General features: G+C 50.6%; 2 protein-coding genes and 1 long non-coding RNA gene across 8 annotated transcripts in view; 2 read left to right on the top strand and 1 right to left on the bottom strand.

The window, feature by feature from the left end:
- Positions 1 to 67: 67 nt before the first annotated feature.
- Positions 68 to 12,444, bottom strand: LOC123381840 (adhesion G protein-coupled receptor L1-like). The gene is made up of 5 exons (XM_045044180.1): positions 12,370 to 12,444; positions 10,505 to 10,590; positions 7,917 to 8,402; positions 654 to 740; positions 68 to 542 (listed from the first exon to the last, which is right to left on the bottom strand). Exons 1-5 carry the CDS (start codon positions 12,442 to 12,444, stop codon positions 434 to 436), a joined length of 843 nt encoding a protein of 280 aa, XP_044900115.1. The 3' UTR covers positions 68 to 433.
- LOC123382084 lies at positions 1,855 to 6,733 on the top strand. The gene is made up of 2 exons (XR_006589862.1): positions 1,855 to 4,558; positions 6,353 to 6,733. It is a non-coding gene; the product is annotated as an uncharacterized LOC123382084 (long non-coding RNA).
- PLEKHM1 (pleckstrin homology and RUN domain containing M1) overlaps positions 8,020 to 27,928 on the top strand; it is a 50,284-nt gene continuing 30,375 nt past the window's right edge. For 5 of the 6 annotated variants that reach the window (XM_045045132.1, XM_023243888.2, XM_023243886.2 and 2 more), the window contains exons 1-5: positions 8,020 to 8,154; positions 13,865 to 13,953; positions 17,213 to 17,460; positions 19,199 to 19,825; positions 26,296 to 26,707. In XM_045045132.1, the coding sequence (XP_044901067.1) occupies positions 13,906 to 13,953; positions 17,213 to 17,460; positions 19,199 to 19,825; positions 26,296 to 26,707 (1,335 nt within the window). In that variant the 5' untranslated portion in view covers positions 8,020 to 8,154; positions 13,865 to 13,905. Of the gene's footprint in view, positions 8,155 to 10,513; positions 10,697 to 13,864; positions 13,954 to 17,212; positions 17,461 to 19,198; positions 19,826 to 26,295; positions 26,708 to 27,928 lie in introns of all 6 variants that reach the window. The other variant, XM_023243884.2, reaches the window with a different exon arrangement.

Below are 27,928 nucleotides of genomic sequence, written 5' to 3'. Positions count from 1 at the left end.
AAAAAAAAAATTAAAAGGCTGACCCTGCACACCTCCCCCGATGAAAATAAACAAAAGCAGACACTACTTAAAGTAATCCAGACAGAGTTCAGTCAGTAACATAGTATTGCAGTGCCGTAGGGGAAAGGGTTCATCGTGAGCAGGCACCCAACTGGGATTATTACAGAGGTGATGGGGGATTTCACAGGGAGAATGAGGGACTAGGGAAGGGAATGAGTGGGGGCTCTATAATCAGAAGTGAAAGATGACAAAAAGCAGGAAGGGACGCTGGCCCATAGGAGACCCATCTGGCTTTGCTGACACTTCTCAAAGTTAAGCTCCTGCCCTCTCACAGAAGCTGGGAGACAGGGGCCCGATCTTCAGGCGTTGGCTGGACTAAGCAGCCAATCCTTTAGACAGCCGGGAGTTTTGCAGGCAGGCACTTTAAGGGAGGCTAGGGTCCTACTAGGGATGCGGCCACGAGCTGCCAGCAACCATGCCCGTGTGTGTTCAAGTCTTCACAGGCCAGGCAAGGTTGAATCAAGAAGAGGGCTCGGAGGAGCCTGGCGAGCATTTGGAGAAAGAATCTGTCACCCTCCGAACCCACATGCCCACCCCTCCTGAGCCCATCCCCCAAACAGAGGGACCACTTTGACAGGCCTTTTTATGCTCACCAAACTACTGAAGTAGGACAAGGCGGACGGGGAGGTGGGGGAAGCAGAGGTTCTCCGGCTTCTTCAGGGCTGGAGGTCAGCAGGGATCTGCGGGCGGGAGACGAAGGGCAGAGCAGATTGAGGATGACCAGGAGGCTCAACTGGATTCTTAACCTGGGAGTCCCGACTGGTCATGCTGGCCGGCTCCTGCCCCCACGGAGGTCAGGGCCTCTCAGTCCTGAGGAGCACCAGGCACGACCAGCTCTGGCTCCTGTGGTCCTGGTGGGGGTATGTTGTTGAGACCTGGGGGATGGTGTGGAGCACCAGCTGGGGGGCGGGAGCACACTCATTCAAGAAGAAGAAAAGTCCCGAGGCCCGAAGCAGAGGCAGGAATGGTGCTTAGGCTGCATGTGTTCCAGGGCAGCGGCAGAGGGCGGTCTGGCGCCACACTGTGGACGAAATGAAGATTTCAACAGTACAAAGGCCTCATCTGGACGAGGGCTACACCCCAGGGTGGTAGAGCAGGAAAACAGAAGGAGCCTGGCTCCCTGACATAAGAGCCACCGAACCAGCCCCAGATCCAGTACTTAACCGGATTATCATATGAGAGATCAAGAAGCTGCTTCTTAAAAATATTTCTTTTCAATGTTGACTTATTTTTTTTTGAGAGACAGAGACAGAGCATGAGCAGGGGAGGGGCAGAGAGAGAGGGAGACACAGAATGTGAAGCAGGCTCCAGGCTCTGAGCCGTCCGCACACAGCCCGACACAGGGCTCGAACCCATGAACGGCAAGATCATGACCTGAGCCGAAGTCAGACACCTGACCGACTGAGCCACCCGGGTGCCCCCGAGAAGCTGTTTTTTAATTTAACCCACTGTTGGGGCGCCTGGATGGCTCAGTCGGTTAGGGGTCCGACTTCAGCTCAGGTCAGGATCTCACCGTTCGTGGGTTCAAGCCCCACATCGGGCTCTGTGCTGACGGCTCAGAGCCTGGAGCCCGCTTCGGACTCTGTGTCTCCCTCTCTCTCTGCCCTTCCCCCACTCAATCTCTGTCTCTGTCTCAAAAAGAAATAAACATTTAAAACCAAAAAGAATTAAAGGGCGCCTGGGTGGCTCAGTCGGTTAAGCATCCAACTTCAGCTCAGGTCATGATCTCGCGGTTCGTGAGTTTGAGTCCCACGTCGGGTTCTGTGCTGTCAGCCTGTCAGCGCAGAGCCCGCTTTGGATCCTCTGCCCCACTCTCTCTGCCCCTCCCCCGCTTGCACTCTCCCCCCCCCTGAAAAAAAGGATTAAAAAAAAAGAATTAAAAATATTCACTTAACCCACTGTTGTGTCGGGTCTCTACTGCAGCAGCTGAACCTGTACGTAACCTGATAACGGAGGGAGTCCATGTATCGGTTCTCTTTTGCCACAACAGTGCTAATAAACCATCCTCAAAACTCAGGAGGCTGGGAAACCGATTCTGACAGGTTGGCCGTCACCGCTGTACTCTAATGCCCTGCTGGCTGGATCGGCGCGGCTTCTCGCTGCTGGTCTTGTCTCCCTGTGTTGCTGCCGGGACCCAGGCTGAAGAGGCAGCGGCTACCCAAGAGAAGCGTAAGAGAGCAAGCACTCTCGCTCTCTTCGAGCCTAAGCACGGAGCCTCTTCGAGCCTCTTCGAGCCTAAGCACGGAACCGGCCCCAAGCCCCAAGCCAGGGGATGGGAAAGTACACTGTGGCCACGAGGAGACACAGCAGGAGCGGGGATGCGGGGAGGGCCCATAATTCTCTCTCCTAGAATGTGACAGAGTCCTGGGTTAGAGGCTACGACACGGTGGCTCTGCTCTTCTAGGCGTCACCTACGAATGGCGCGGAGTGAAAGATAGCGTCCATCCATGTGAAGACTCAACCGCAGGTCTCTATTAGGTCAGGAGCCCTGACAAGACAAGAATCACATCTCCTTCCTCTTCCCAACGCCTAGTGCCAGACCTTGCCCTCAGGGCTGACTCAGGGATATTACTGGGTGACTCTGAGACCATTTCTTCACTCTCTGCATAGGATTCCTTATGTAATACAGACTGACCTCCTACAGGTCAGCACACAGTGCTATGTGTTTGCCCCCAAAGCTGCAAAGGGACCGTGCCATTGGGAACTGAGATGTGTACCTAGGTCTGTCTACACCGCATCCTGGATCCACTGCCTCCCAGAGGGACCTCCAGAAGAAAGGACTTCTACAAGTTAAATATCGCAGACTTCACACTCCAAAGGAGAACCGCTTGAAGAGAGCCATGGTTGACGCTAAGGAATGCCACCATCACCACAGAATTCCAGGCACCGGGCATGTGGGTAGAAAGTATATTTTAGGGCAGTGACTCCTGGTAAGTCGTTTCCTCCAGACCCTAAAACGGACTATTCAATGTCAAGCTGTCTCAGGCTCAGGCTGATAACAGGGCAGCCATAGGGGACCTAGTGGGAGCTGCGTTGTCACGGTCCAAGTCTGTACACACCGCTTGTATAACCTGCCCAAGTTCGCAAAGACAATATATCAGTCGCCGCTCTTTATGCTCCAAGTGAAAGAAATCCAACTAAAATATGCTTAAACCAAAAATGTCATACAGTGTATCGGCTCACATAACCGGGAAGCCTAAGATCTTAAAGCTGGCCGCACCTAGCGCTCAAACATCATTCTCTCCCCAACTGTCCCGCAGTTGTGCTTTCCTCCATGATGGCTTCAGGCTTCAGGATGCATGCCCCAAGACTGCAAAGATAGTCGTTAGTAACTCCAACTCTCCACTGAGGTTGAGCAAGCCTCATAAAGGAAAGCCAGTCTTCAAAAAGCCTCTGATTGGTCTGCTTGGACCCTGTATCTGGTAGGAGGAGACCCTGATTGGCCAGCCATGGCCACGTGCACCTGCAAGGTGGGCCTTAAACCGGTACTTCAGTCTCTGCTAGGGCACAGGAACTGAATAGAAAGTCAAGAGAGGGGTTGTCTCACGGCAAGTTGAGGGGGTGAGGTGACAAATGGAAGACCAGACATTGAGGCTAGACTGAACTAACCCTAAGCCTAAACTTTGAACAGGCTTTCACACGTTCATAGATGCTATTGTGAGTAAAACACAAATTCACTTAAGAGCAGGAGTGCCCTCATGGTAACTTTTGGTCTTTCTGTATTTTTTGTCCCAACTAATAGATATCGAAAGGATACCTACGATCACGAGCAGGTCCAAAGACCATTTATTTTTTAATATTAGAAAGGGATTCTTAACTGCAGATTAAGAGAGAGAGTAAAGAAAGCAAGAAGAGAAGGGAGCCAGGAAAAGCCCAGCCCAGGAAGCAGCGAAGGAAGGTTCCAGGACAGCAGCGTATGACAGGTCAAGGAGGTAGCCGAGGGAAATGGCACTAACTGTCATGCCAGAGCACTGGAGCGGAGTGGAGGAGTGATCGTGGCGGGCAGCACAGAAAGAGAAGGAGAAGAAATTAAACCCCGGGGGGTCAGGGGACAGAAACGAGTGCCATCGGACTGCATGAGTAAGCTCTGCGGTGAACAATACTTACCTGGTCACAATTCTGCAACCACTATCAATCGTGGGGCAAGAGTGACAAGAATAACCCCAAGAATGGAATGGGTGGGGGGTGTTAAAGACCTAACTCCTTGCCTGTGTTGCCAGGAAGTCCACAGACAGTGTCTAAAATGGAGGAATCAGAGCACCTGGGTGGCTCAGTCGGTTGAGCGTCTGACGTCAGCTCAGGTCACGATTGCACGGTTCGTGGGTTCGAGCCCCGCATCGGGCTTTGTGTTGACAGTGCAGAGCCTGCTTGGGATTCTCTCTCTCCTCCTCTCTCTTTCAAAAAAAAAAAAAAAATTAAAAAAAATCTTTTAAATGGAAGAATTAAGAGCTAGAAACACAAGATAGGTGGAGATAAGCACCCGACGATCCAGCGAGAGGTAAGGAGGACCGAGGACTGGTGAGCTGGCCCAGGAGGGTGGGGATGGTCGAGGCAGGAGGCTGCTGCGGGTCATTCTGTTTCCTCACCATTTCATTTCGTACTATTTGAACTGTACACTATGTGTGATAACATCTGGGAGGCTTAAAGAGTCCATTCTTTTGTCAACTGCACCTCAAAGCTGTATTGGTGTCCAACTTTACTGAGATAGAATTGACAAATCATTTTTACGAACCCTTTAAATCCGTTTTTTCAAAGAGAGTGGGAAGCACCAGCTTCCTGCAACAGAAGCCATGAGAACATTACCTATTCCGGTTTCAAAAGAAATGGTGGCATTAGTCCTACTTAGATGATTTCGGTCAGAGACCAAGTAAGGATACATCTGGGGTTCAAACAAGAGAGGCTCTCACTCCAGTGCTCAAAGACCAGTTAGAAAACGGAGATCTGACTGGACTGGGTAGGTACAAATTAGCCAAAACTGTAATAATAATAGTAATAATAATAATAATATAGCTAGTTATCCTCAAGTGCTTACTTCAGACCAGAAACCATCCTGAGGATATTATCTTATTTAATCCTCATGGCAACTGATATTTTCCCCAATTTACAGATGAGGAACTGAGGCTCAGATAGTTTGGGGAACTTCCCGGAAGTCACACACTCTGGCCCCTCTGCCTGAGGCGAAGGGGCCTCAGAGTGTTGTGATTTACTTCTCTTTTCTAACCACCAATCAAACTTAGAAGTTTCTATCTCTGGTGCCATCTCGAGGGGCCTATGAAAACCACTGACTGTGGCAGTGGTCTCAGGCCCACACTTGCTGGGTTGTGCTGGGCCCGCGCTGTCTTAGGGAAGGCCTAGAAAACGGTATGGGGTAGAGCCGGTATTCAAACCTAAGCATTCCTGGCTCCAAAGCCCACTTGCTCGGCCACTGAATTATGCTAGTTCTCCAGCTAGAATCAGAGCTGGGTGAGGATCCCACCTGTGGTAATTATGAGTTGTATGGCCTTGGGCCCCCAAGTTCCTTAACCTCTCTTAAGCCTGTTTTATCATCTATGCCATGGGGATAACAATGGTGCCTACCTTCAGGGTGGTCGCTAAGGATAAATCAAAATTCCTATCTGGCAAATAGGAGCCTCTATTTTCCACACCTGTTAAATCCCTTGCCCTTCAGCTCCTAGGTTAAAGGGAGATTCTCACATTTTCTCACCCTTCAGATCCACGGGTGGTAGGGCAAGAGACAGAAAAGGTTTGGGTCAAGGCTAAATTCCTGGACCTCATCCCAGAGTGACTCTCCAGGGCAGGGGCGGGGTTCAGGAACCAAACCTTAGACCCCCGAGAAATTCAGATGCCTGCAGTTCTCCTGCCTGGCTTTGAATGACTACGCATAGTGCTTGACATCTGACAGACCAGTGCCTTTGTGAGCCTCTGAGCCCTTCCTGCACTGGCCTCCAGCTGTGTCTGTGCCTCCTCCCTTTCCCCATTGCCCAATCTGTCTTTATCTCCCCCTTCCATTCTAATCCCCCTCCCCTTACTCTGGCCTTACTTCCTAGCTTCGTCTCCACCTCTCCGTGCACCCTCCCCTGAGCTCAGTCTGCATTCCTACCCACCAGCCGTTTCTCTACCAGTCTCTTGGCCGGCATCGCCCTTTCCTGTGTCCACCCGGAAGGCTCAGATAAAAGGTGCTTCCGCCAGGATAACCTTCCAGGCCTCTTCTCTGGCACCATGGCACTTTGCGTGTACCTTTATTATTGCTCAAATACAGGGTAATGGGAGTTGTTTTTTTTTCCGGCCTCAGACTACCTGGTGGACTCGTGGCCCATGAATGGTGGAAACGTGCGCCAGAGTAAGATGGAGGGAGGAAGACAAGCCCGTAGACTTTGCAGAGCGGCCGAGAGGCCTAAGAAGTAAGAGAAGACCAGGAGACAGGGGCTCCTGAAAAGATCGACAAGAGATTACCATGCGGGGTTCCCACAGCTTTTGCGGACAGCGGCTGCGCAAAAATTCATTGGAAGAACTGAGGAATGTTGCTGGCTCCATCTGGGGGAGGGCATGCTTGTATCAAGACACTGATGCTCTTGATGTGCTATAATTATAACCAGAAACACTATCCTTTTGCCTAGGAAGCTGGATTTCCTAGTAAATTCCTTACTTTCCAAGTTGTTTAATGCTAAGATAATGCTTTGCTTCTGTGTCCTTATTTATTTATTTTTAATGTTTATTTACTTTTGAGAGGGAGAGCACAAGCGAGGGGGGGCAGAGAGACAGAGAGAGAGAGAGAGAGAGAGAGAGAGAGAACCCCAAGCAGGCTCTGCACGGTCAGCGCAGAGCCCAATGCAGGGCTGGAACTCACAACTGTGAGATTGTGACCCGAGCCGAAGTCAGACACTTAACCGACCGCGCCACCCAGGCATCCCTCCGTGTCCTTATTTCTAACTTTCTGTTCAACTGTTAACCATACTAAATGTACTCAGATTCATCTAGTCTAAAATCGAGGAGAGGTGGTTCTCGCTCCTAGAGAGAGAATTATTGAAGAGGCAGCCGGCACACACTCAGGTGCCACATCTCCAACAGCTGGTTTTATAAATGGAAACAGGCACTGGGACCCCTTCTTCTCCCCTTCCCAGAAAGGCTGATGGACAGCCTGGCCCAGATCAGTGGAGCTTTCTTCCAAGAACTGTCCCCTTCCCAGACCAGCCCTGTAGACACCCCCAAAGTCCCCCTGGACCTGCAGGTAGCAGTACCTCTCCACCCCAGTACTCACGCCACACTCAGGCCCTGAGATCCCATTTGACCTAAGCCTGCAGGTATGAAGCGTCCAAAGCACAAGACATCTCTCCCCACCCCCACCAACACACACTCTTGACCTTTTGTTCTGAGTCCATGTGAAAGAGAAATATCAACTCTACCAAGTAAAGGAAACAAACAACTTCCTGGCTAGATGAGAATAACCAGAACCTTAAGCTTCATGCCTGGGGGCTGACGGGTACCTAAAGGTTCTCCCTTGCTGACAGTGGTGATCAAAACCTGTATGCTTTTCCTGAGAACCACCAGGCGGGAAGCACCTACTGCACTGATGCCCTCAGGGAGGCAAAACTAGGGTAGACGTTATTGGTCCGATTTTACAAGTGGGAACCTTCCGGGCAGGAGGCCAACAGACAGCCTCAATGGTAGATAGTGCTGTGCCCAGGCAAGGTCATGAACCCAGAAGGAGGCCGGGATCTAGTGAGACGCACACACTGCTGGGGGCGGGCAGTAGGACACGTTCCGCCCGACACTGGTGGGCTAGCCTGGTGGCCTCCCCTCTTCGTGAGCCTCTCGCATCTCGGGTCGCAGAGTCCCCAGCCTCCCAGATCACTCACCTGCTCTGGGGCTGGTAACTTGGGCTTTCCCGAGCGCTGGCCCCGCCCCGAGGCTCCGCCGGCCCTGCGATTGGCTCTGCGGTCCGGGGGCGGGGCCGGACGCCGAACCAACGTGATGGCGTCAGGCGCCGCGAGCGCCGTTTCCTGTTGTCGCTGGCCGGGAGGCCGCAGCGCCTGGTCGGAGGCTTAGGGGCTGCCGTGGCCAGGAGTGCCCCGCGCCCCCTCCCCGCTCCCTCTGGTGAGTTCGGGGTCAGAGGGCGAGGAGGGTGAGAAGGGACGGCGGGGCCGAGACGAGAACGGGCGATGTCCGTGATCGCAAACCCTTGGTTGCTTTGAAACTGTCCTGCTTCAGAGCCTTTTCCCTTCCCCGCCTGAGCCCCGCACCCTACCCCACTCGGACCCGAGCCTTCAGCCCAAACAGCCAGTGCTGACCCGTCCCCTTCCTCTTCTTCAGCCGTGACCCGAGCCCAGCCCTTACCCTCACCCCTTCACCACTGGTCTTGCGTAAGTGCAGCCACGCTCGACCCCACGGTAGCCCACTTCCAACCCCTAGGACAGCCACTTCCCTCCGCCTCCCTCTACCGCATCTCATTCTCACCCCTCAACCCCTTTGGCGATCCCAGGGCTCCACGCAAACCTCCTCGAACCCCCCCTCCCCCCTCCCCGTCTTTCTGGCTTACCCCTTTTCAGGCTCAGCTTTCTTATCCCAGCCCCCCTGCTCAGCCCCCCAAGGTCTGCTCAGCCAAAACACCCACCTCCCCCCACTCATTTAATACCTACCACCACAGTAGATGCCCTATTGCGCTTACCCCCCCCCCCTTCTTGATAACTCTGATCTCAGCCCCGTCTCAAGTCTTGTATGTATCTTCTTGTCCTCACCCACTCAACCCCTAACTTCCAAGCCCACCACGTACTTTCAGCCTGAGGACCCTTCATTCCTGAGTCTTTGCTAAACCACCCCCCAACTCTTGCTGCCCTAGTTCCCACCACCCCTACCCAATCTTGTTAGACTGACGTCTTCCTATCCCCATTTCAACTCTTCATCCCAACTGTGTGCCCGTTCTTCCCTTGATGTGGTCCCCATTTGATCTGAGAACCTAGTGCAGTCCCCTGCCAACCCCACCTGCTTTCTCAGAGCCAGGCACTTGCCGAACACCTCAATTGATGCGGGGCCTCAGATGGTAAGTAAGTGTGGAGGAGTAGAGATCCTTCTCCCGTGGGTCAAGTGCTTTTCCTGGATGTCAGGTCCCCTGTAGCTGTCCTTAAGGATTGTGTTCCTGGCATCCATATTACATTACTCGCGTTGGCTGCTGGAATGGTAGGTATCATCCAAATCCCTGGAAGGTGAGGGATAGCTACTCATTCAGCTGGGGCAGTGGGAGCTTATCACTTCCTTTTGGGTGATGATCTGGAGAAACTCAAGGGGTTCCACTGTGTGGGGTTGGCTGTGGTCACAGAATCATGTCCGTGTGTATTGCCCGGCCGCTTAGAAAGGACCCTCCCCCAGTGCTCCTCCTGGCCAGAACTGGTTGTAGATTAGTCCCGCTACCGAATGTGCCAGAGGTGACGTTACATGTTGTGAAGAGTAGAGATGAGTGGATCCTGGGGACGCCGAGGCCTCCGTGGAGGCTGTTGAACTGCTTCCTCTTTTTGCAGGTGCTGGATCATTGAGTTTTGACCATTTTGATTACCCATGAACACAGAGAGTCAAGTTATCTCAGAGTAGCTAGACATTCTTGAGGCACCCAGGCTCCACTGTTAACATTTATAATCTCCTGGGATTTGGGGGTGCACCTCCCCTCTAAGTTCTGGTGACCAGACTCCGAAGGATTGGCCATTTGACAGCCGTTGTAAAGGACCCCAAAGAAGACCCATTGTCTTTGCTTGCATTTATAGTCTCACGCCTTTGAGAATTGGATGTCCTTTGAGCTTCAATATCCCCTTCCGTTAAGGTGTGATCTCTGAAGGGTTTCAGCCTGTTGGCAGCTTGGTGTAATGGAAGGAGTTCCACAGTGACCCCACCACTGAAAAGTTGTATACTTCAACCTCTTACAGTCTGCGACGGTCTGAGCCTTTTTATTTTACTCATCTGTTCATTCAGCAAGTATTTTTTGAGCACCACTGTGTGCCGTGCACTGTTTGAAGCATTAGAAATACAATGGTGAATGAGTCAGGCAAAGGTCCTGCTTTCATTCACTCGGAGTTTGGTCCTTGCCAGAATCTTAAGGGATCTGGGACAAGAATATGGGAGAGATGGGTGTTGTTGGATGGAAGGAGGGAGGGAGGAAAGAAAGATAGCCAGTGTTCCTAGACTTCACATTTCTGGCCTCACCACTAGCCTTTGGACTGGGAATCACGAGCTAGAAGTTGCTTGCCCTCCAGCTGATATTCAGTTGCTTTGTTGCCCTACCCCCCCCCCCCACACACCCATCCCACCCCCCACAAGGCTCTTGTCTAGAAATCCAACTTTCTTCAGGTAGAAGGAGGTGCTGTTTACTCAGCACTCACATGTCTGAAGTATCAGCTGTCTTTCTGAATCAGAAGATAACTTTGTCATTTGTTTCCAACTGAAAACCCTGACTCATCACCTGGTACAGCAGCTGGAGGGCTTAAACACCGGCCTGTTGTCGTGCATAGCCAGGCGCAGGATCGGAGTCAGGCCGTAGAGACGAGGCTGTCGCGGATGGCGGGGAAGTCTCTCAGAAGAAGAGGTTGCCGTTTACTGATGAACGGAGTGTTTCGAAAGTGGTGAAGCCAGGTTGTCCATTTCTTCTTTTAATGTAAGTCTCATCTGAGTCCTTCTCCTCTTTTCGTTCTTCCTTAGTCTCTGGAGGAAGTGAAATTGGATGTTTATAGAAGGCCAGGCAGTATCACCAAGAGAATCAGCCGCAACGATTCCTTCCTGTGTGTTGGAACGTTTGAGGAGGGACAGCTCGGAAACCTGGCTGCCGTGGAAAGGACCTGTGGTCAGCTAGTTGGGGCCACAGATCTGATGGGCAAGATCGCTTCTTGTCAGTGTTAGGCCTTCTTGGATAAGGTGGAGCTTCTGAAGAGTCTGTGAATAATAAGTTTGCCTGAAACTCTTTGAACCGAGGACCTGGGACAGTAGGAACTGGCGAGAGGCACAGAGCTTGGAATGAGAAAATTCTGTCCCTCACCTGAGGCGTGTTTCTACTGAGCCTCAGTTTTCTCTTCTGTGAATGAGGGATAATCATCCTTCTCTCACAGGATTGTTTTAAGAATTCAATGAGGATAGAGAACGAGATCCTGTGCCAGAGTGAACCGATGCAGAGGGGCAGAGGTAGACGAAGGTGGCTTAGGAGTTTCCTAAAGGCACACGGCACTCACCTTGTCTGCTCAACTGTATCAGGGATGTTTGAACTCTCTACTTGCTCTCTTTATTCTGGGTCTCCTGAAGACCCTCCCCTCTTTCGTTTGCTTCTTGGTGTCAGTGAAGACAGTTCTGAGGACAGAAAGTGAAACCGGTCCCGTAGCATGGTCGATGGGGGTCTGGCCCACCCAAGGAGCCTGCTGGAGTGCTGACCTAGCAGTCAGGAGACCCAGAGCCCAGAGATCTCACATCGTAGATGGTCGTGGTCCTGCCTCTGAGCCATTGCCTGCCTTCCTGAGGCGTTCTAGAACCGACAGGCCTATGTAGGGAGCTTTGGCTTCCTGCAAAGAAAGATGTGCCCGCAACTTTGGCCTGACCCCCACGTCTCAGTTCTGTTTTGTGAATTGTCAAGCGGCCATCCTTCTAGGTTTCTCCGCACTGTTGTCCTTTTGTGACGTTCCTGACACTGTTTTAGGTCACAGTTGTCTCTTGTCTGGCCCTGCCCTGACCTCAGTGTCAGTTTACTTTGTTTTTTCAGCAGACCCTGCCTTGGCCAGAGCACCCACTTAATGCTAAGCCTCCCTCCCTCCAGTGAATATTATATTCAGTTAATTAGTTGATGAGGCCTCAATGGTCCTCGTCTTCAGATTGCTGAGGCCCAAGCCTTGAGGCCGGCTGAGGGAAGGGCAGTTTTAGGGCTTGAGGCTCTGTCTAGAAGGGCAGGCCCCCGGAATTGCCAAAGGGGATTGGATGCCAGGGTCTCGAAGCCAGAGAGCCTGAACTCGGCCTGCAGGGCTGCGTAGGGTAGCCTTGAAGAAACCCAGCCTCTAGGATCAGGCACGGTTTCAGGACCGACTCTGTAGTACGTCCCCTTCTCCCGGGGCCCTGGTGGCCAGAGCACGGAGCTGGTCTCCAGCAAAGGGTCCTGAGGATTCCCAGTGGGTAGGAGCTGGGGAAGTGGTGGAGGGAGAGACAGTCTGATGGGCTGTGGCCAGGGGCTAGTGTTCCTCCTGGCAGTCTGTTGTGCGCTGACCAGAGCTGGTTTCGTGGGGGCCGTCCTCCACACACCTGTCTCCCTTTGCATGTCCTTACTTAGGAAGGTCGGCGCTGGGTCCTGTTCACCCTCTGCCGGATCCAGAGGCCAGGGCTTGAATCAGAGCGTCTTTCATCATTTAGGGCCACCCTGCCGTTCTCCATGCCTCGCTGTTCGCCTGTAAACCTTTCCTGCCAGACTCAACCCCGATGCTCCCTTGCATCCCGCCACCTGGGCCCCCAGCCGAAGAGCCCTCCTCCCAAGACTCCCCTGCCCCCTCCCCAGCCACCCCTTAGCCCTAGCTCACACCTGCCTCTTCCAGAAGGGTGGATGTCATCCTGGCCGAAGGTGGTAGAGCCCGCCACTGATCAGCCCTGGGATCTTGGGAAGTTCCTTGACCTGGGTCAGCTTTGATTTCATATCTGTTAGATCTGGATAATAAAAGAGCTCGCCTAGGGTGGTTCCAAGGAATGAATGAAGCAATGTGTGTAAACAGTACAAAATCCATTCAGCCTGCCTCCATTTGATAACTTCTTTGGGCCTTCGGTTTTTGAGAACAGAGACAGCGATGACCTATCTTTTGGTGTCCCTCCATGCTCGGCAGTGTGGTCACTAGAGATCTGTTTAGATGGGAATGTGCCTGCCCAATCCTGGTCCGTCCGAGTGGCTGGGGCGGTCCAGGCAAGCCAACAGCCGCCCCCCCCCCCCCGAGGCTCAGGTTGAGCGCCCCCCCCCACCTAAGCCACCCACGGGGGTTGGGGGGGGAGCCAGTGCCCTGAGGGATTTACCTGTGTACTGACTTCAGGTAGTTGAGCGGACTCATTCAGACAGTGGCCTTTGCCTATAAGGCTTGGCCACATCCAACCGGGGTAATAGACACCATTTATCCTTAGTACCGTCAGGCCCTGTGCTGGGCATCTTCCACATTCATAACCTCCATTGGAGACGTCTGCCGTGGGCCCCACCTAGCATGCCGAAGTGGTCAGTGGCAAATCGAGATTCGAACCCGTGTTGTTTCCCTTAGGCGTGTCCCTGTGCTGCTCCAGCTGGACCCTCGTGCCTGGAGGGGAAGCAGCTATGTAGCAAGAGGCCCTCCCTTTGGAAACTTCCTTCGGTTGTGCTTGTCCCTGCCGAGCTGGCAGACATCGGGCTGGCACAGGAGTCAGAGGCTCCGAATGTGAATCGTGAGCCCCTGCTTCCTGGTCCATGTGGGCTCTTGGCACCTCCAGCGGCAGCATCCCCCTCGCACCCTTCGTTCTGTATCCAAATCAGCCCTTCCTTCCCTGCTTTTTTGTGCCAGCGTTTGGTGTGGCATACAGAGGCCTTTCCATGCCCTGATTAGGGTGGACCCGCCCATGGCACATAGGATTCCCCACCTCCTGAGATCCGAGCCCTCAGATTTCTTCTCTTCCCTTGTTTCCTTCCTTAAAATCCACTCTTGGCTTTTACTTTTGAATTCAGAGGCCTTCGCATTGCAGTTTGAGGAAGATGGGCTGACCCGCTGCCTGCTGGGGGAGGGGGAGAATTGGCTGGGGGTGGTGAGCTGGCACCTGCTCATCTGGCCGCCGCCGTCTGTCTCTGCAGGTGTCATGTGATTCTCCGAGGGAGCTGCAGTGTGAGCGGAAATGCTCTCGGTGGTGGAGAATGGACTGGACCCCCGGGCTGCCATCCCGGTAGGCAGTCGGAGAGGCTCAAGGGTGGGGAAGGGGGCACGGGACAGCCATGTCATTGGTTTTCCTCACTTTGAAATGAATGAGTACTGTCTGGAAAGCGAGGCCTCGGGTTGAGAAAGAGTTATAGCAGAAGCAGCCTCTGAGGAGATCCTGCCCTTTCTAGAACATCTTATTGGTGATGGAATGGGAATTGATAAAAAACGACGGATTTGAATACGGGCTGCCTAAAGACCAAGGATTTCTCAAAGGAAGTCATACATATGGGGCGCCTGGGTGGCTCACACGGTTAAGCGTCATGATCGTAAGCGACTCATGGTCTTACAGTTTGTGAGGTCACTGCATTGGGCACTCTGCTGTCAGAGCAGAGCCTGCTTTGGATCCTCGGTCTGCTCTGTCTCTGCCCCCTCCCCCACAGGCACATACACGTATGCACATTCTCTCTCTCTCTCTCTCTCTCTCTCTCTCTCTCTCTCTCAAAAATAAGTAAACATTAAAAGAAGGGGCACCTGGGTGGCTCAGTCGGTTGAGCATCCGACTTCGGCTCAGGTCACGATCTCACGGCTCATGGGTTGGAGCCCCGCATCGGGCTCTGTGCTGCCAGCTCAGTGCCTGGAGGCTGCTTCATATTCTGGGTCTCCCTCTCTCTCTCTGCCCTCTCCCTCTCATGCTGTGTCTCTCTGTCTCTCAAAAATAAATAAACATTAAAAAAAAAAGAAAAAAGAAAAGAAGGCATTAGGGTGGCCTGGGTGGCTCAGATGGTTGAGCGTCCATTTGGCTCGGGTCATGATCTCACGATTTGGGAGTTTGCTGCTGTCACTCCCTAGCCCACTTTGAATCCTCTGTCCCCCTCTCTCTTTGCCTCTCTCTCTCTCTCTCTCTCAAGTCAAATAAGCAAACAATGAAAGAAGTATATGACCCGTAAGTCATATGAAAAGATGTCTAACATCAAAAGACTGCATACTGTATGACTTCATTCACACAAAATGTCCAGAATTGGCAAATCCATAAAGACAGAAAGTAGATTAGTAGTTGCTAGGGGTTGAGGGAGAGGGGACTGGAGACGAGTGACTGCTCATGGGCACAGTGTTCCTTTTTGAGACAATGAAAATGTCCTAAAATTAGGTAGTGGCTGTAGTTTCACTATTCTGTGAATATACCAAAAATCACTGAACTGTATAGTTTAAATGAGTGAATTTTATGCAATGTAAATTGTGTCTCATTAAAGCTGTTATAAAGAAAAAAAGAACAGGGGCGCCTGGGTGGCGCAGTCGGTTGAGCGTCCGACTTCGGCTCAGGTCATGATCTCACGGTCCATGAGTTCGAGCCCCGCGTCGGGCTCTGTGCTGACAGCTCAGAGCCTGGAGCCTGCTTCGGGTTCTGTGTCTCCCTCTCTCTCTGACCCTCCCCCGTTCATGCTCTGTCTCTCTCTGTCTCAAAAATACATAAACATTAAAAAAAAAATTTTTTTTTTAATAAAAAAAGAACATTCGACTTTTCTAAGAACATTAACATGAACTGTTTGGGCTAAGATAAAAATAAAACAGTAAAATATTTATCCATAATCCTATCAGCTAACAGTTCAAACCAGGTTTTCTGTATTCCCTCCCAATCCTTTTCCAAAACACACAGGTAATTTTGACATGCTTATATTATGACAGAACTGTCTTTATCTTTCCAAAGGATTTTACATATATGTATTTTATAATTGATTTATGTAACAGACCTTAACGGAATACTTACATGTGTCAGGAGCCAGGCCAAGTGTTGAGGATGCAAGAATGAAAAAAAACAAGCAAGTCCTGCCCTCAGAGTCATCCCCCCACCCCCCAACTCCTGTGCTGTAGGCCAGGAAGTATTCGTTTCGTTTAACAGATGAGGAAATTAAGCTCAGTGAGGTTAAGTGAAATGTCTGCAGTGACCCAGCTGTTGACCAACAGAGCTGAGACTAACTTCTGCCTCTGACTGCCAGGTCAAGGATCTTTCCTTTTTTCTTTCTTTCTTTTTAAAGTTTATTTATTTATTTTAGGGGCGCCTGGGTGGCTCAGTCAGTTAAGCGTCCTATTTCGGCTCAGGTCATGATCTCACGGCTCGTGGGTTCGAGCCCTGCATCAGGCTCTGTGCTGACAGCTCAGAGCCTGGAGCCTGCTTCGGATTCTGTGTCTTCCTCTCTCTCTGCCCCTCCCCCCCTCATACTTTGTCTCTCTCTCTCTCTCTCTCTCTCTCTCTCTCTCTCTCAAAAATAAACATTAAAAAGATATTTTTAAATAAATAACGTTTATTTTATTTTGAAAGGGAGAGTGAGCATGAGCAGAGGAAGGGCAGAGAGAGGGAGAGAGAGAGAGAGAGCGAGAGCGAGAGCGAGAGCGAGAGAGAGAGAGAGAGAGAGAGAGAGAATCTCAAGCAGGCTCCACACTGTCAGCACAGAGCCAGATACGGAGCTCAAACTCAGAAACCGTGAGATCACGACCTGAGCTGAAATCAAGAGTCAGATGCTTAACCGACTGAGCCACCCAGGTGCCCCTAGGATCTTTCGTAATGTGGACCCTGCTCCTGTTTTCTTGGTGTTTTTATGGTTCTAAAGTGGCACTTGTAGCCTCTTCATGGAATCGTAGGCCCCTAAACAAGGTGCAAAGCTTCACCCCTGCCCTAGATGGATCACCCAGGCTCCCACCCCTGTAACTCTGATGGAGCCGGTATTTAAACACAAGATTTCTATGGCTATCAAATCACTGAAGTTCGGTTTAAAAAGCAAAACAAAAGAAAAACATACAAATATCTTTGCAAAAAAATAACTATCTCTGGGTGGTATAAGTACGTCATTTTCCTTTTCTCCTCTATGCTTTGTCTCTGTTTTCTTTCTTTCTTTTTTAAAATTTTTTTCCAACGTTTATTTATTTTTGAGAGAAAGAGAGAGAGAGCGCGCGCGCGTGCGCAAGTGGGGGAGGGGCAGAGAGAGAGGGAGACACAGAATCCAAAGCAGGCTCCAGGCTCTGAGCTGGCAGCACAGAGCCCGACGTGGGGCTCGAACCCATGAACCGTGAGATCACGACCTGAGCCGAAGTCGGACGCTCAACCGACTGAGCCACCCAGGCGCCCGTCTTTGTTTTCTATGATTAGCTTGTGCTAGTTTTGCTGTATACACAGCCGCAGGTAGACGTGAGACGTGTGTGGGTGTGCGTGTATTTGGTGATAAGCACTTCCCTTCCAGGGGTCACCGCAGGATCTTCTAAAGGCCTGTGTTATGTCTCACACTGACTAGGTCATCAAGAAGAAGCTAGTGGGATCTGTGAAGGCGTTGCAGAAGCAGTACGTGTCCTCGGACACAGTGGTCACTAGCGAAGACGGAGATGCCAACACCATGTGCAGTGCCCTGGAGGCTGTATTTATCCACGGCCTGCATGCCAAGCACATCCGAGCCGAGGCCGGAGGGAAAAGGAAGAAGAGCGCCCACCAGAAGCCTCTGCCTCAGCCTGTCTTCTGGCCCCTCCTGAAAGCTGTCACCCACAAGTGAGATCAGCAGGGGAGGCTTTGCTTTGGGGAGGAGCTTCAGTGTGGGGGAGCCTGGGCTCTCCCTCTACAGCTCTATGGGAAAGCAGCAGAGATGCTCTGTGTTCTAGAATGGAGATGGGTGAGATAGGGGTTATTGTTAGCCCAAGCCTCAAGAGCCCCTCAGCGCACAGGCAATGGCCTGGGGCTGCTCAGGCCCCTGGCTGGTCGGTCGCCTTTAGCAGGAGCCACCTTTTGGCCACACCGTGGCAAAGTTAGGTAGTTGGAACAGAGAATGTGTGGCCTGCAAAGCCTAAAATCTTTACTAAGTGGCCCTGAACAGAAGAGGTTTGCTGACCCTGCCTTGGAATGTTTGAACATCTCTATGCTAAGTATTATATCCTAACAGGCTGTGGCATTTTTTAAAGCAGTGGAATCCAGATCATCTGAATATCCACCCTGGGACGTTTGCCTCTGTGGCCCTGGCCCTCACTGCCTGGGCTTTGGAGCAAGCAGCTGCTGGCACGTTGCCTCTAAGGGCTATTAAATGCCACCTTCAGCCTGAAGGTGCCTTGTCGGTCTGTATCTTGCTTTTCGTGCTGACTGCCACCGCCCTGTCTCAGGTTCTTACCTCACTGCCAGGTGGCAGTGGCTTTCTGATTGTCCCCCTTATCTCATTCTGTCTGTCCTTAGGTCAGGCAGCTGGTCAGCATTTATTGAGCGTAAGCTAACCCGAGCTCATTCCCTGAGCCCTGTGGAGCACGCACTCCTATGGGCGAGACGTGCTCAGGGCACTGTGATGGTCGGAGGAAGGGCATTTACATCAGACCAAGGGTTCGGGAACCGAGTCTGGTACCTGATCTTATCCCGAGCAGCCCACCCAGAAGTCTGCGCGACTGCGGTCGAGTCATTTCCGGGTGTAAAAACTCTCAGGCTCCCCAGTGCTAGCCTGGAGTGCCATTCACTGCGTTGGGGCCCCAGAATCTGTATCCTGACCAGGTTCCCAGGTGATTCTGACGCACAGCCAGGTGTGGGGACCCTTGCCCCACTTGGCCTCACCGGTTGGATGCTCCAGGCCCTGCATCACCTGACTTTGCAACCCAATCAGCCGCTCCTCCTCCTCCCCGTGCTGTAACGGGAGTGCTCACCACTCCTGTTACACAGCTGCTGCTTCCCTACCCTTGGTGCCTTTTTTCTGTCAGTCCTTGGTGCCTAAGGTTCCCCTTCCATCTTTGCCGCTTGAAATCCCTCAAGGCCCAGCTCAATGCCTTGCCTATCCCTAATCCCTATGCCTAATCCCTCAATGCCTTGCCTAAGGCATTGTTCTTACTGCAACCTGGAAGTGATTGCCTTCCCCCCACCCCAGCTCTGCTGACAACAGGGTTCACCTCCGTGTGCCCTGGAAAGGTAGTAACCTGGACTGAGGGCAGGACCATGTCTGTATCCTGTATCTTCACGGCTCCAAAGACCTGGCACTTAGGGGCTCATCAGATGTATGCCGGATGAGCAGGTGATGTCAAGGGCGCCTGGGGAGTCGTAACAAAAATGGCAATTATCCTGCATGACAGTAACCTCGAAAAAGTGGGGAGTTGTAGCTAAATGTTTCTCAATTCCCTGTAGAACACTGCTATCTGAGATTTTTTCCCAAGCCTATATATACTTGCAGTCGTTATTACTGGCTCCTGCTCACCAGTGGATAAAACAATCCTCCGTGATCTGAAATCATTTCTTGAAACGAGCCTGTCCTCTCCACCCCCAGACACATCGTCTCGGAATTGGAGCACCTGATCTTTGTCAGCACGGACGTGGGCCGCTGCCGGGCCTGGCTGAGGCTGGCCCTCAATGACGGCCTGATGGAGTGCTACCTGAAGCTGCTCCTCCAGGAGCCCGCCCGCCTGTGCGAGTACTATCAGCCCACAGCCCTGCTTCGAGACGCCGAGGAGGGCGAGTTCCTGCTCAGCTTCCTGCAGGGACTGACGTCCTTATCCTTCGAGCTCTCCTACAAGTCCGCCATCTTAAACGAGTGGACGCTTACCCCACTGGCTCTCTCTGGGCTTTGCCCGCTCTCTGAGCTCGACCCCCTCGCCACCTCTGGGACAGAACTACAGCGGAAAGAGTCTCTGGATTCAATTTCCCATTCCTCAGGCTCGGAGGACATCGAAGTCCAGCACTCAGGCCATAAGATCCGACGGAACCGGAAGCTCACGGCCTCCTCCCTCAGCCTGGACACCGCCAGTTCATCCCAGCTGTCTTGCAGCCTCAACTCTGATAGCTGCCTACTCCAAGAGAATGGCTCCAAGAGTCCAGACCGTTCCGAGGAGCCCATGTCCTACGACTCCGACCTGGGGACAGCAAATGCCGATGATTCAGACCCGTCTCTGCAAGAGTGAGTGTCCTTCCCCCACTCCTTCTCCTCCCCCTGCCTTCCTTCCTTCTCCTCTTCCTCTTTCTCTCCCTTCCTATAGCATGTGATTGCCTGTCACTGAGCATTGACCTCTCTAAGGGCATAAAGGAAAAGAGGACCGTGGCTCTTCCTCAGGGACTGGAGTTGCCGCGACTTGTACCTGGAGGCAACATGGGGCAGCGAGGAGAATGGATTCAGGGAGGGCTCAGAGCTGAATCAGGCTCCAGCTCTGCCCCTGGCTGATCTTCCACAAGTTACCTAATTTCCCTGAGGCTTCGTGTAAAATATTATTGCCTCTAGGGCGGAAACTAACGGTTCGGAGTTAGATATACGACTTCCAAAAGACGCAGTGAAGCCCAGCGCGTCAGGGTGCTCCGCTGCGACCTCCCAGAAGGCCTCTGAAGGACACAGACCCTGAATGAGGCCTGGAGGAGGTGGTGCACAAAAGGGGCCAAGCAAGTGAGTGGAGGAAGAGCACAGGGAGCAATGAACTTGACTAGAGAAGGGACCCTGGGCAGAGCTATCTCTTTAAAAGAACTATTTTCTGTTTGAGTATTGTTGACACACGGTGTTATATTAGTCTCAGGTGTACAACGTAGTGAGTCACCGTCTCTCTATGTTAACCGTGCTCACCACAGCAGAGCCTTCTTCGTGCAGGCCCTTTTGAAACATTCATTTTTTAATAGATTTGTTTTTATGGTAAGAAAAAAAAGTCTACCTACAGTGAAACGTCTTTTCCACCTTTGTAACCATAATTATTAATTCCTTACATCTTTCTTTTTCTTTTTTTTAAAGTTTATTTATTTATCTTTGAGAGAGAGAATGAGCAGGGGAGGGGCAGTGAGAAAGGGGGACGGAGGATCTGAAGCACATTCTGTGCTGACAGCAGAGAGCCCAACGTGGGGCTCGAACTCACGAACCGTGAGATCATGAGCTAGGCTGAAGTCAGACATTCAACTGACCGAGCCACCCAGGCACCCCCTTTACATGTCTTTTTCTGATGTTTCTAAATGCATCTAACAGATATGAATAGATAGACTTTTTAAATGTCTTTTATATTTCTTATCTCTGCCCCATCCCCACAAAGCTATTATAAATATACTGTTTGATACCTTGTCTTAGAAGAGATCACAATTTGTGTTTTGGAGCTTCATATCAGTTTCTTCAGTTTTTTTTTTTTTTTTCCCCTGTGGCATGTGTTTCCATTGTATGAATGTACCTTAGTTTATTTGACCAGCCCTGTATTTACTGGACACTGGAGTTCACTCTTTCTATAAATAACCGTGTGTATGTGATCTTTTAATTCTATGCAACTATCTCTGTTCAGTAAAGTCCCAGAAACAGAATTGCTGAGGCAAAGGATAAATGAGTCTACAATTTTCATAGATAATCGCCTGTTTACACTCTGTCAGGAATGTACCTGTGCCCCCTCGGCCTTGTAGGCAGAAGGTATTATCAAACTTTTGGATATTTGCTCATCTAATAGGTAGAACATGATAAACTTTTTTTTCAAGTTTATTTACTTGTTTTGAGAGAGAGAGAGAGAGAGAGAGACAGCAAGCGAGCATGAGTGGGGGAAGGGCAGAGAGAGAGAGGCAGGGCGGAGAGAGAGAGAATCCCAGGCAGGCCCCTCGCTGTCAGTGCAGAGCGTGATGCAGAGCTTGATCCCAGGAACTGTGAGATCATGACCCGAGCCAAAATCAAGAGTCGGACGCCTAACTGACTGAACCACCCAGGCGCCCCGAAAATGGTAAATTTTTATTAAGCGCTTCCTTCAGCCAGACCCATGTTCCCTCAGCCAGTGTCTAGGATCTTCTTTTCTACTCCTGTGTGCCCCTACCTTCTTGGTTCATTCGAGTCTTTACAGGTTTCCCAGCTGCTGTGGGAAGAACACCAGATTGGGTGCCGGTACGGACTGGCTTGTAGCAGGATCCGGCCTCAAGCCCTGTTCTACCAGTCCCAAGTCCAGTAACGGCAGGCCAAGCGTTGGCTCTGTGAGGTTGTTTCTTCATCTGTAAAGTGGAGGCTCCCTCATAGAGCTGGCCGAGAATCAGATCAGATGCCTGGGGGCGAATCACGGCTGAAGCAGCTTCTGAGCCACAGAGCACATTAGCTAGAACTTTCAAACATCAAACAAGAATTTAGGTAGAGCATCCTGGAAGGGAGCAATCCCCGCTCTATCGGCTGGGCCGATGGCGTGACTTAAGTTCATTCACCTGTCTGAACCCTTCCTTGTGTCTCCTCCTCCCACAGGCCAGCCCGCCGGCCCTCTGTTTTGTCGTGTGCCCTGCTTTTATCTTTCGTGAGTCTTGTGATTGGAAAATTCCAGCTTAAGGCCGTTGAATCAGTGACCGTCCACCCTGTGTGGGAAGCGTCATCCTGGGCATTGTGGGAGAAGTCAAGGGAAGAGGGTCAGGATGTGCAGACCAGCGCGGGGCAGTGGCGTGCAGAACCAGCAAACACAGAGCACACAGACGCACAAACACACATCCAGCACCATCACTCTGAGTGCTGGGCTTGAAGTTATCTTCTCACGTCCACACACACCAGCCCTTAGAGGGTGTGTCTGAGGGTGAAGAGTCACATCCGCAGTTAAGAGTTCACTTATTTTTGTCATATTACTTAAATATTTGTTTTCGTGGATTTTTTAAAGTTGATTTATTTTGAGAGAGAGAGAGAGAGAGAACAGGCGTTCTATCAAAATAAATGTTAAAAAAAGTTTTTTTAAATCATCTACAAGTTAAACATAAAGTACAAAAGATGTAACATTCCAATGAAATGTATTAACTTAATGTTTTCTGGAAACCAAACTGCAGTTTGCTTTGTGAATAGAGGATTGATGGCCCGAATAGCTTCTTTTGTGTTGGTTGGGTCTGAATTACAGTGATCGCTGAGAAGCACAGCTAGGGGCCGGTGGTTAGGAGTGTGGACTCAGGAGCCAGACTGCTGGAGTCTTCCATTAACCAGCTTTGCGACCCGGGCAAGATACTCAACCTTTCTGACCTTGATGTCCTCATCTGCAAGATGGGGATAAGAATGCTAGGAAGTGAGTTAAGGTATGCAAAGCGCTTAGAGCAGTGCCACTCACAGGGTGAGTGCTCCATAGGTGGTGTCATTATCATTTTACTACTGGGGGTCCCCGTGATGTCAGTTCTCGCGCTACTTGTCTGTGTATACACGGCTGCAGATCTGTGCTTGATGATATTTGTCAGAGGTCGTTATCACGAGGCCTTCTCTTGGGGGAAATGATTCTTCGCACGTGCAGCCCCCTCCTGTACTTTCACGAGCACCCCTGACCGCCAGGTGGTGCCGTGGACCCCAACACGCTAGTCCACGCGCTCAGGAAAAGCGCAGGCTCAGAATCGCTTGGCGGGGGGCACTTTATGGGGTGGTCATGCCGATTCTCCAGCCCATGCTTTTATTCCACGCCTACGCCTCTGTGTACGCGCAATATACGTATGTATATAATCCGTATATGTTTTCAGACTGTCTTCTAAATGAAAGCACAAACTTCTAGAATTTTTGAACAGGCAGTTTTTGAAAAACGCTGCCCTGAGCTGGACAGAAGTGGAAGGACCGGAGTGTTTCAGCCCTATGTTGCATTTTCTTCAAAAGTTTTGAAAATTCTCTTTCTTTCACTTTTCCTTCAAAACCTCATCTCTAGCACTTTTTCCCACTTGATGTGCATGTCTCTTATTCTCTCTGGGTCCTGCCGACCCGCTCTGATCCTGGTGAGACTCTTGTGAACTTGATTTCATCCTGACCGTGGTGTTGATTTGGTGGAAACTCTAATTTATCACACAAGCTTCTTGCTGTCGGGTGGTGTTTCTTTATTCCCACACCCAGTCCACTCCATCATTAAAATGTGTCTTACAGATGAGGGGTCATTTATAATTAATAACCATTTCGGTAATGCTGCTGAATATTTCCGTAATTCTCCTTCCTTACATTTTTATAGCCATGTGTGTAGAGGCTAAGCAGTCTTACCAGTGGCGATAAGAACAACCAGTGACAAATTGAGGTTAATGTTTCTTGAGTACCTACTTTGTGCCAGACACTCTATAAGCGTTTTACCTATATGATCTCATTCAGCCTTGAGCACAGTCATAGGTGGGTGCTGTTACCGTGCCGGTTTTACGGGTAAAGGAATGAAGTCCGTGAACTTTAGGAACGTATTGTGGGGCCACAGCAGTGTGCCAACCAAAGCCAACCAACATCACCCTTTAAGGAAACCCCTTCCCCACTAGCTATGGATTTACCTATTCTGGACATTTAATACCAATGGAATCATACACTATGTGGCTTTTTGTGACCTGCTTCCTTCACTTAGTAGGCTTTCAAGGTTCATCCGTGTTGTAGCATGGGTCATGGCTGAATAATATTCCGTTGTGTGAATACACCACCATTTGTTTTATCTTTTCAGTTAGTGGACATTTGTTCTATTCCTACTTTTTGGCTTCTGTGAATAATATTGCTGTGAACACTCATGTACAGGTTTTTGTGCAGACATTGTCTTTTAGTTCTCTTGGGTATATACCCATGAGTTGAATTGCTGACTCCTATGGTAACTCTATGTTTAACTTTTAAGGAACTACCAAACTGTTCTCCACAGAGGCTGCACCATTTCACATTTCCGCCAGCAGCGTGTAGGAGTTCCATTTTCTCTACACCTTTGCCAATACTTGTTATTCTCTGTCTTTTTAATTTTTTAAAAATTTTTAATGTTTCTTATTTTAGAGAGAGACAGAGAGAGAGAGACAGAGCATGAGTTGGGGAGAGGCAGAAAGAGAGGGAGACACAGAATCTGAAGCAGTCTCCAGGCTCCAAGCGGTCGGCACAGAGCCCGACACAGGGCTCGAACCCACGAACCGTGAGATCATGACCTGAGCCGAAGTCGGATGCTTAACTGATTGAACCACCCAGGTGCCCCTCTGTCTTTTTTAGTATAGGCGTCTTGGTAGGCATAAAGTAGTATCTTGTTACGGTTTGGATTTGTATTTCACTACCGTCTAATGATATTGAGCATCTTTGCATGTACTTTCCATTTGTATACCTTTAGAGAAGTGGCTCTGTAAACCTTTGCCCATTTTTCAGTCAGATTATTTGTTCTAATATTATTGAATTGTAAGAGCTCTCTATATTCTGGATACTAGACCCTTATCAGATATATGATAATACTTGGATATAAGATATGCAGATTTTTTTCCTGTTCTATGCGTTATCTTTTTACTTTCTTGATAGTATCCTTTTGAAGCCCAAAAGCTTTTAGTGTTGATAAAGTCCAGCGTACCTATTTTTTATTGTTTACTTATTTGTTGGCTGTCATATAAGAAACCATTGCCTGATCCAAAGATTTATACCTGTTTCCTTCTAAGAGTTTTATAGTTTTAGCTCTTACTTTTAGGTCTTTGATCCATTTGAGTTCATTTTTTATATGGTGTGAGGTAGGGGGCCAACTTTCTTCTTTTGCATGGGACTGTTCGCTTATCCCAGCACCATTTGTTGAAAAGACTATTCTTTCCCCACTGAAAAGTCTTGGGCTGCAAATCAGTTGCCCATAAATGTATGGGTTGTTCACCAATGTTTGACTAGCATGTCTTGAAATGTTGTTTGGGGTTATGATGTAGATAAGAGCACACAGCTCAGCCAGAAGACATTAAGGTAGAAACTTGAGTTCTAAAATCCTTATGGAAATGAGCCCACATTAAGGGGAGTTTGGCACGTCTTCTGACCCAGTCTAAACCATTAGGGCAGATATGGGCAATCTCTTGGGCCCCGGGTAGCTTTGTTGTTGTATGAATCTGTATTCGCCCGTGACATACTCTATTGGTTCATAAACAAAGGAGGAGACAGCAAATAGTTCTAGTTCAGAAACAGAATGTGGATTCTCAGAAGCCTCAGGAGAAGGGGAGCAGCCACTAGCCAGTGCACATTTTAGAAGGCCCAGAGTAGTTTTCATGTGCGTGCGTGTGTGTGTGTGTGTGTACGTAAAGACAGTAACACTGGCTCCCCGTAGTCCCTGAAGCACCACTGAAGGGCAGGAAGAGGCAGTACCATTGGAAGAGTGAGCAGGTGCACACCCCATGTATCCTTGCGTGCACACTCCTGCACCCCGTGTACACTGATCTCCGGCCACAGGTCCTGGGAACAGGAGGCATCTGGGACCCCACATACGGCCCAGCTCTGGTGGACCAGCGCTTGCACCGGAGATCCCGGGCCCCGCAGTTCCCTTGGCCGCCCACTCGACCTCAGTCCCAGCTGGGGAGAAACTTTGTGAGGAGTGTCAGAGGAAGGCTTGTGTGTAAGCAGAGGAGCACGGTGGGTGGATGACGAGGATGTTTTGTTTTTGAAATCCCCAGACAGCAGTTTTGCCTTCTTACCGCCGTCCCAATAGCCTTGGGCATTCTAGCTGACAGCTTGTCACACAGGTTTCTCTGTTTAAAAACTTCCAGGGTATTGTCGGAATTCAGCAAAGCCCAGGTAAACTCTGTGCCGACCAACGGACTGAGCGGACTGAGTGGAGAAATGGAGATTCCCACGGGGCGGGCCTCACTCCCCCTCCCCGGCCTGGAGGCCAGCATCCCTTTTGATGTGCCCGCAGAGCCCCTCCCGCCCCAAGCATCCTCTGGGACTCAAGATGGGGACCGCAAGCAGGAGCCGCCTCCCCAGGCATCCGGCACCCTGGGCTTGCTGCAGTTGGGCACTGCCAAAGCTGTCCCCTCGGTGAGCATTTTAGACCAGAGGCCTTCCAGTCCCGTGAGAGAGGCGGCGGCCAGAGCAGTCAGCCCGGGGAGCGGCCAGCAGAAGTCTCTGGAGGATGACGGAGCTGCACGGAGCCTTGGGGTGTCCTCACCCACCAGCCCGGTGAGTGATACAAGCTTTTCTTTTTTTTTTTTTTTTTTTTAATTTTTTTTTTTCAACGTTTTTATTTATTTTTGGGACAGAGAGAGACAGAGCATGAACGGGGGAGGGGCAGAGAGAGACGGAGACACAGAATCGGAAACAGGCTCCAGGCTCTGAGCCATCAGCCCAGAGCCTGACGCGGGGCTCGAACTCACGGACCGCGAGATCGTGACCTGGCTGAAGTCGGACGCTTAACCGACTGCGCCACCCAGGCGCCCCTGATACAAGCTTTTCGGGGAGAGGTCTTGGGGAAATGTCTCAGAGCTGGTGCAGGGTCTCCCCAGCTAGCCACCCCGAGTGGTCTCTGCCTTGTCTCCATTAGCCCCTCATATCTGCCACGGCGGATGTGAGCCAGGCACGGTGCCAGTCCCTTCCCATGGGTCTCTCTTGTCCTCTCACATTGACCCCGTAGAGAAGATAATTCTCATCTGATCATAGACCCTGCGCATAACCACTGCCACTTGTCAGCTCAAGGCCTCGGGCAAGGCACTTTGCCTCACTGAGCCTTGGTTTCCTCCTCAGCTCTTGTTATTATTAAATTCAGATTTGCTAAAATACCAGACTTTGAGAATACTCATCTTGCAATATGAGCCAGGTTAGAACTGCACCATCCCATATGGTAACCACTAGCCACACGTGGCTGTTGAATGAGCATTTAAAATGTGGTTAGTCCAAACTGAGATAAGCTATGTGAAATAAACACTGGATCTTGAAGGCTCAGTCTGAGAAAAAAAGAAGGTGAAATATCTCAATCATTTATCGATTATGTGTTACAATGAAAATATGTTTGATATTGGGTTAAATATAAAAGTTAATTACACGTGTTTCTTTTTACATTTTAAAAACGTGGCTAGTAGAACATTTAAAATGATACATGTGGCTGGAATTCTGTTTCTGTCGGGCAGTGCAGCTCTAGAATGGGCCGGTCTCCTTTGTTGATAACCCCGAGGGAAGCCAGCCCTGGGAATCTCCTGCACAGAGCCATGGGTCAGAGGCTTGAGAACTATCGGCCCAGTGAAGCGGTTGTCAAAGCTGTGGACCTGAGCTCTTTGCCATTTCACATTTGTCCTTGAGGATGAGTAGCCAGGGTAGGAAGTTGTATGCACGTGTGCACGCGGACATACAGAACCCCAGGTTTATCCCAGCTGCTGTCTGGGGTCACGTTAGGATATAGTCTTGCTT

Source organism: Felis catus, chromosome E1, assembly GCF_018350175.1.
Source record: "Felis catus isolate Fca126 chromosome E1, F.catus_Fca126_mat1.0, whole genome shotgun sequence".
In the NCBI taxonomy this organism is placed as follows: Eukaryota; Metazoa; Chordata; class Mammalia; order Carnivora; family Felidae; genus Felis; species Felis catus.
Note: the sequence above shows the minus strand (reverse complement) of the source record. Positions and strands in the feature narration are given on the sequence as shown.

Coding starts and splice junctions, on each gene's coding strand:
- LOC123381840 (XM_045044180.1), bottom strand. CDS start 12,444: ATGGAGAACGGCAGGGTGGCCCTAAATGATGAAAGACGCTCTGATTCA. Junction 8,403..10,504: donor CCCTCCAGCTGCTGTACCAG/GTGATGAGTCAG, acceptor CCAGTGGTGAAG/GGGTGAGGGTAAGGGCTGGG. Junction 543..653: donor TGTCCTACTTCAGTAGTTTG/GTGAGCATAAAA, acceptor AATGCTCGCCAG/GCTCCTCCGAGCCCTCTTCT.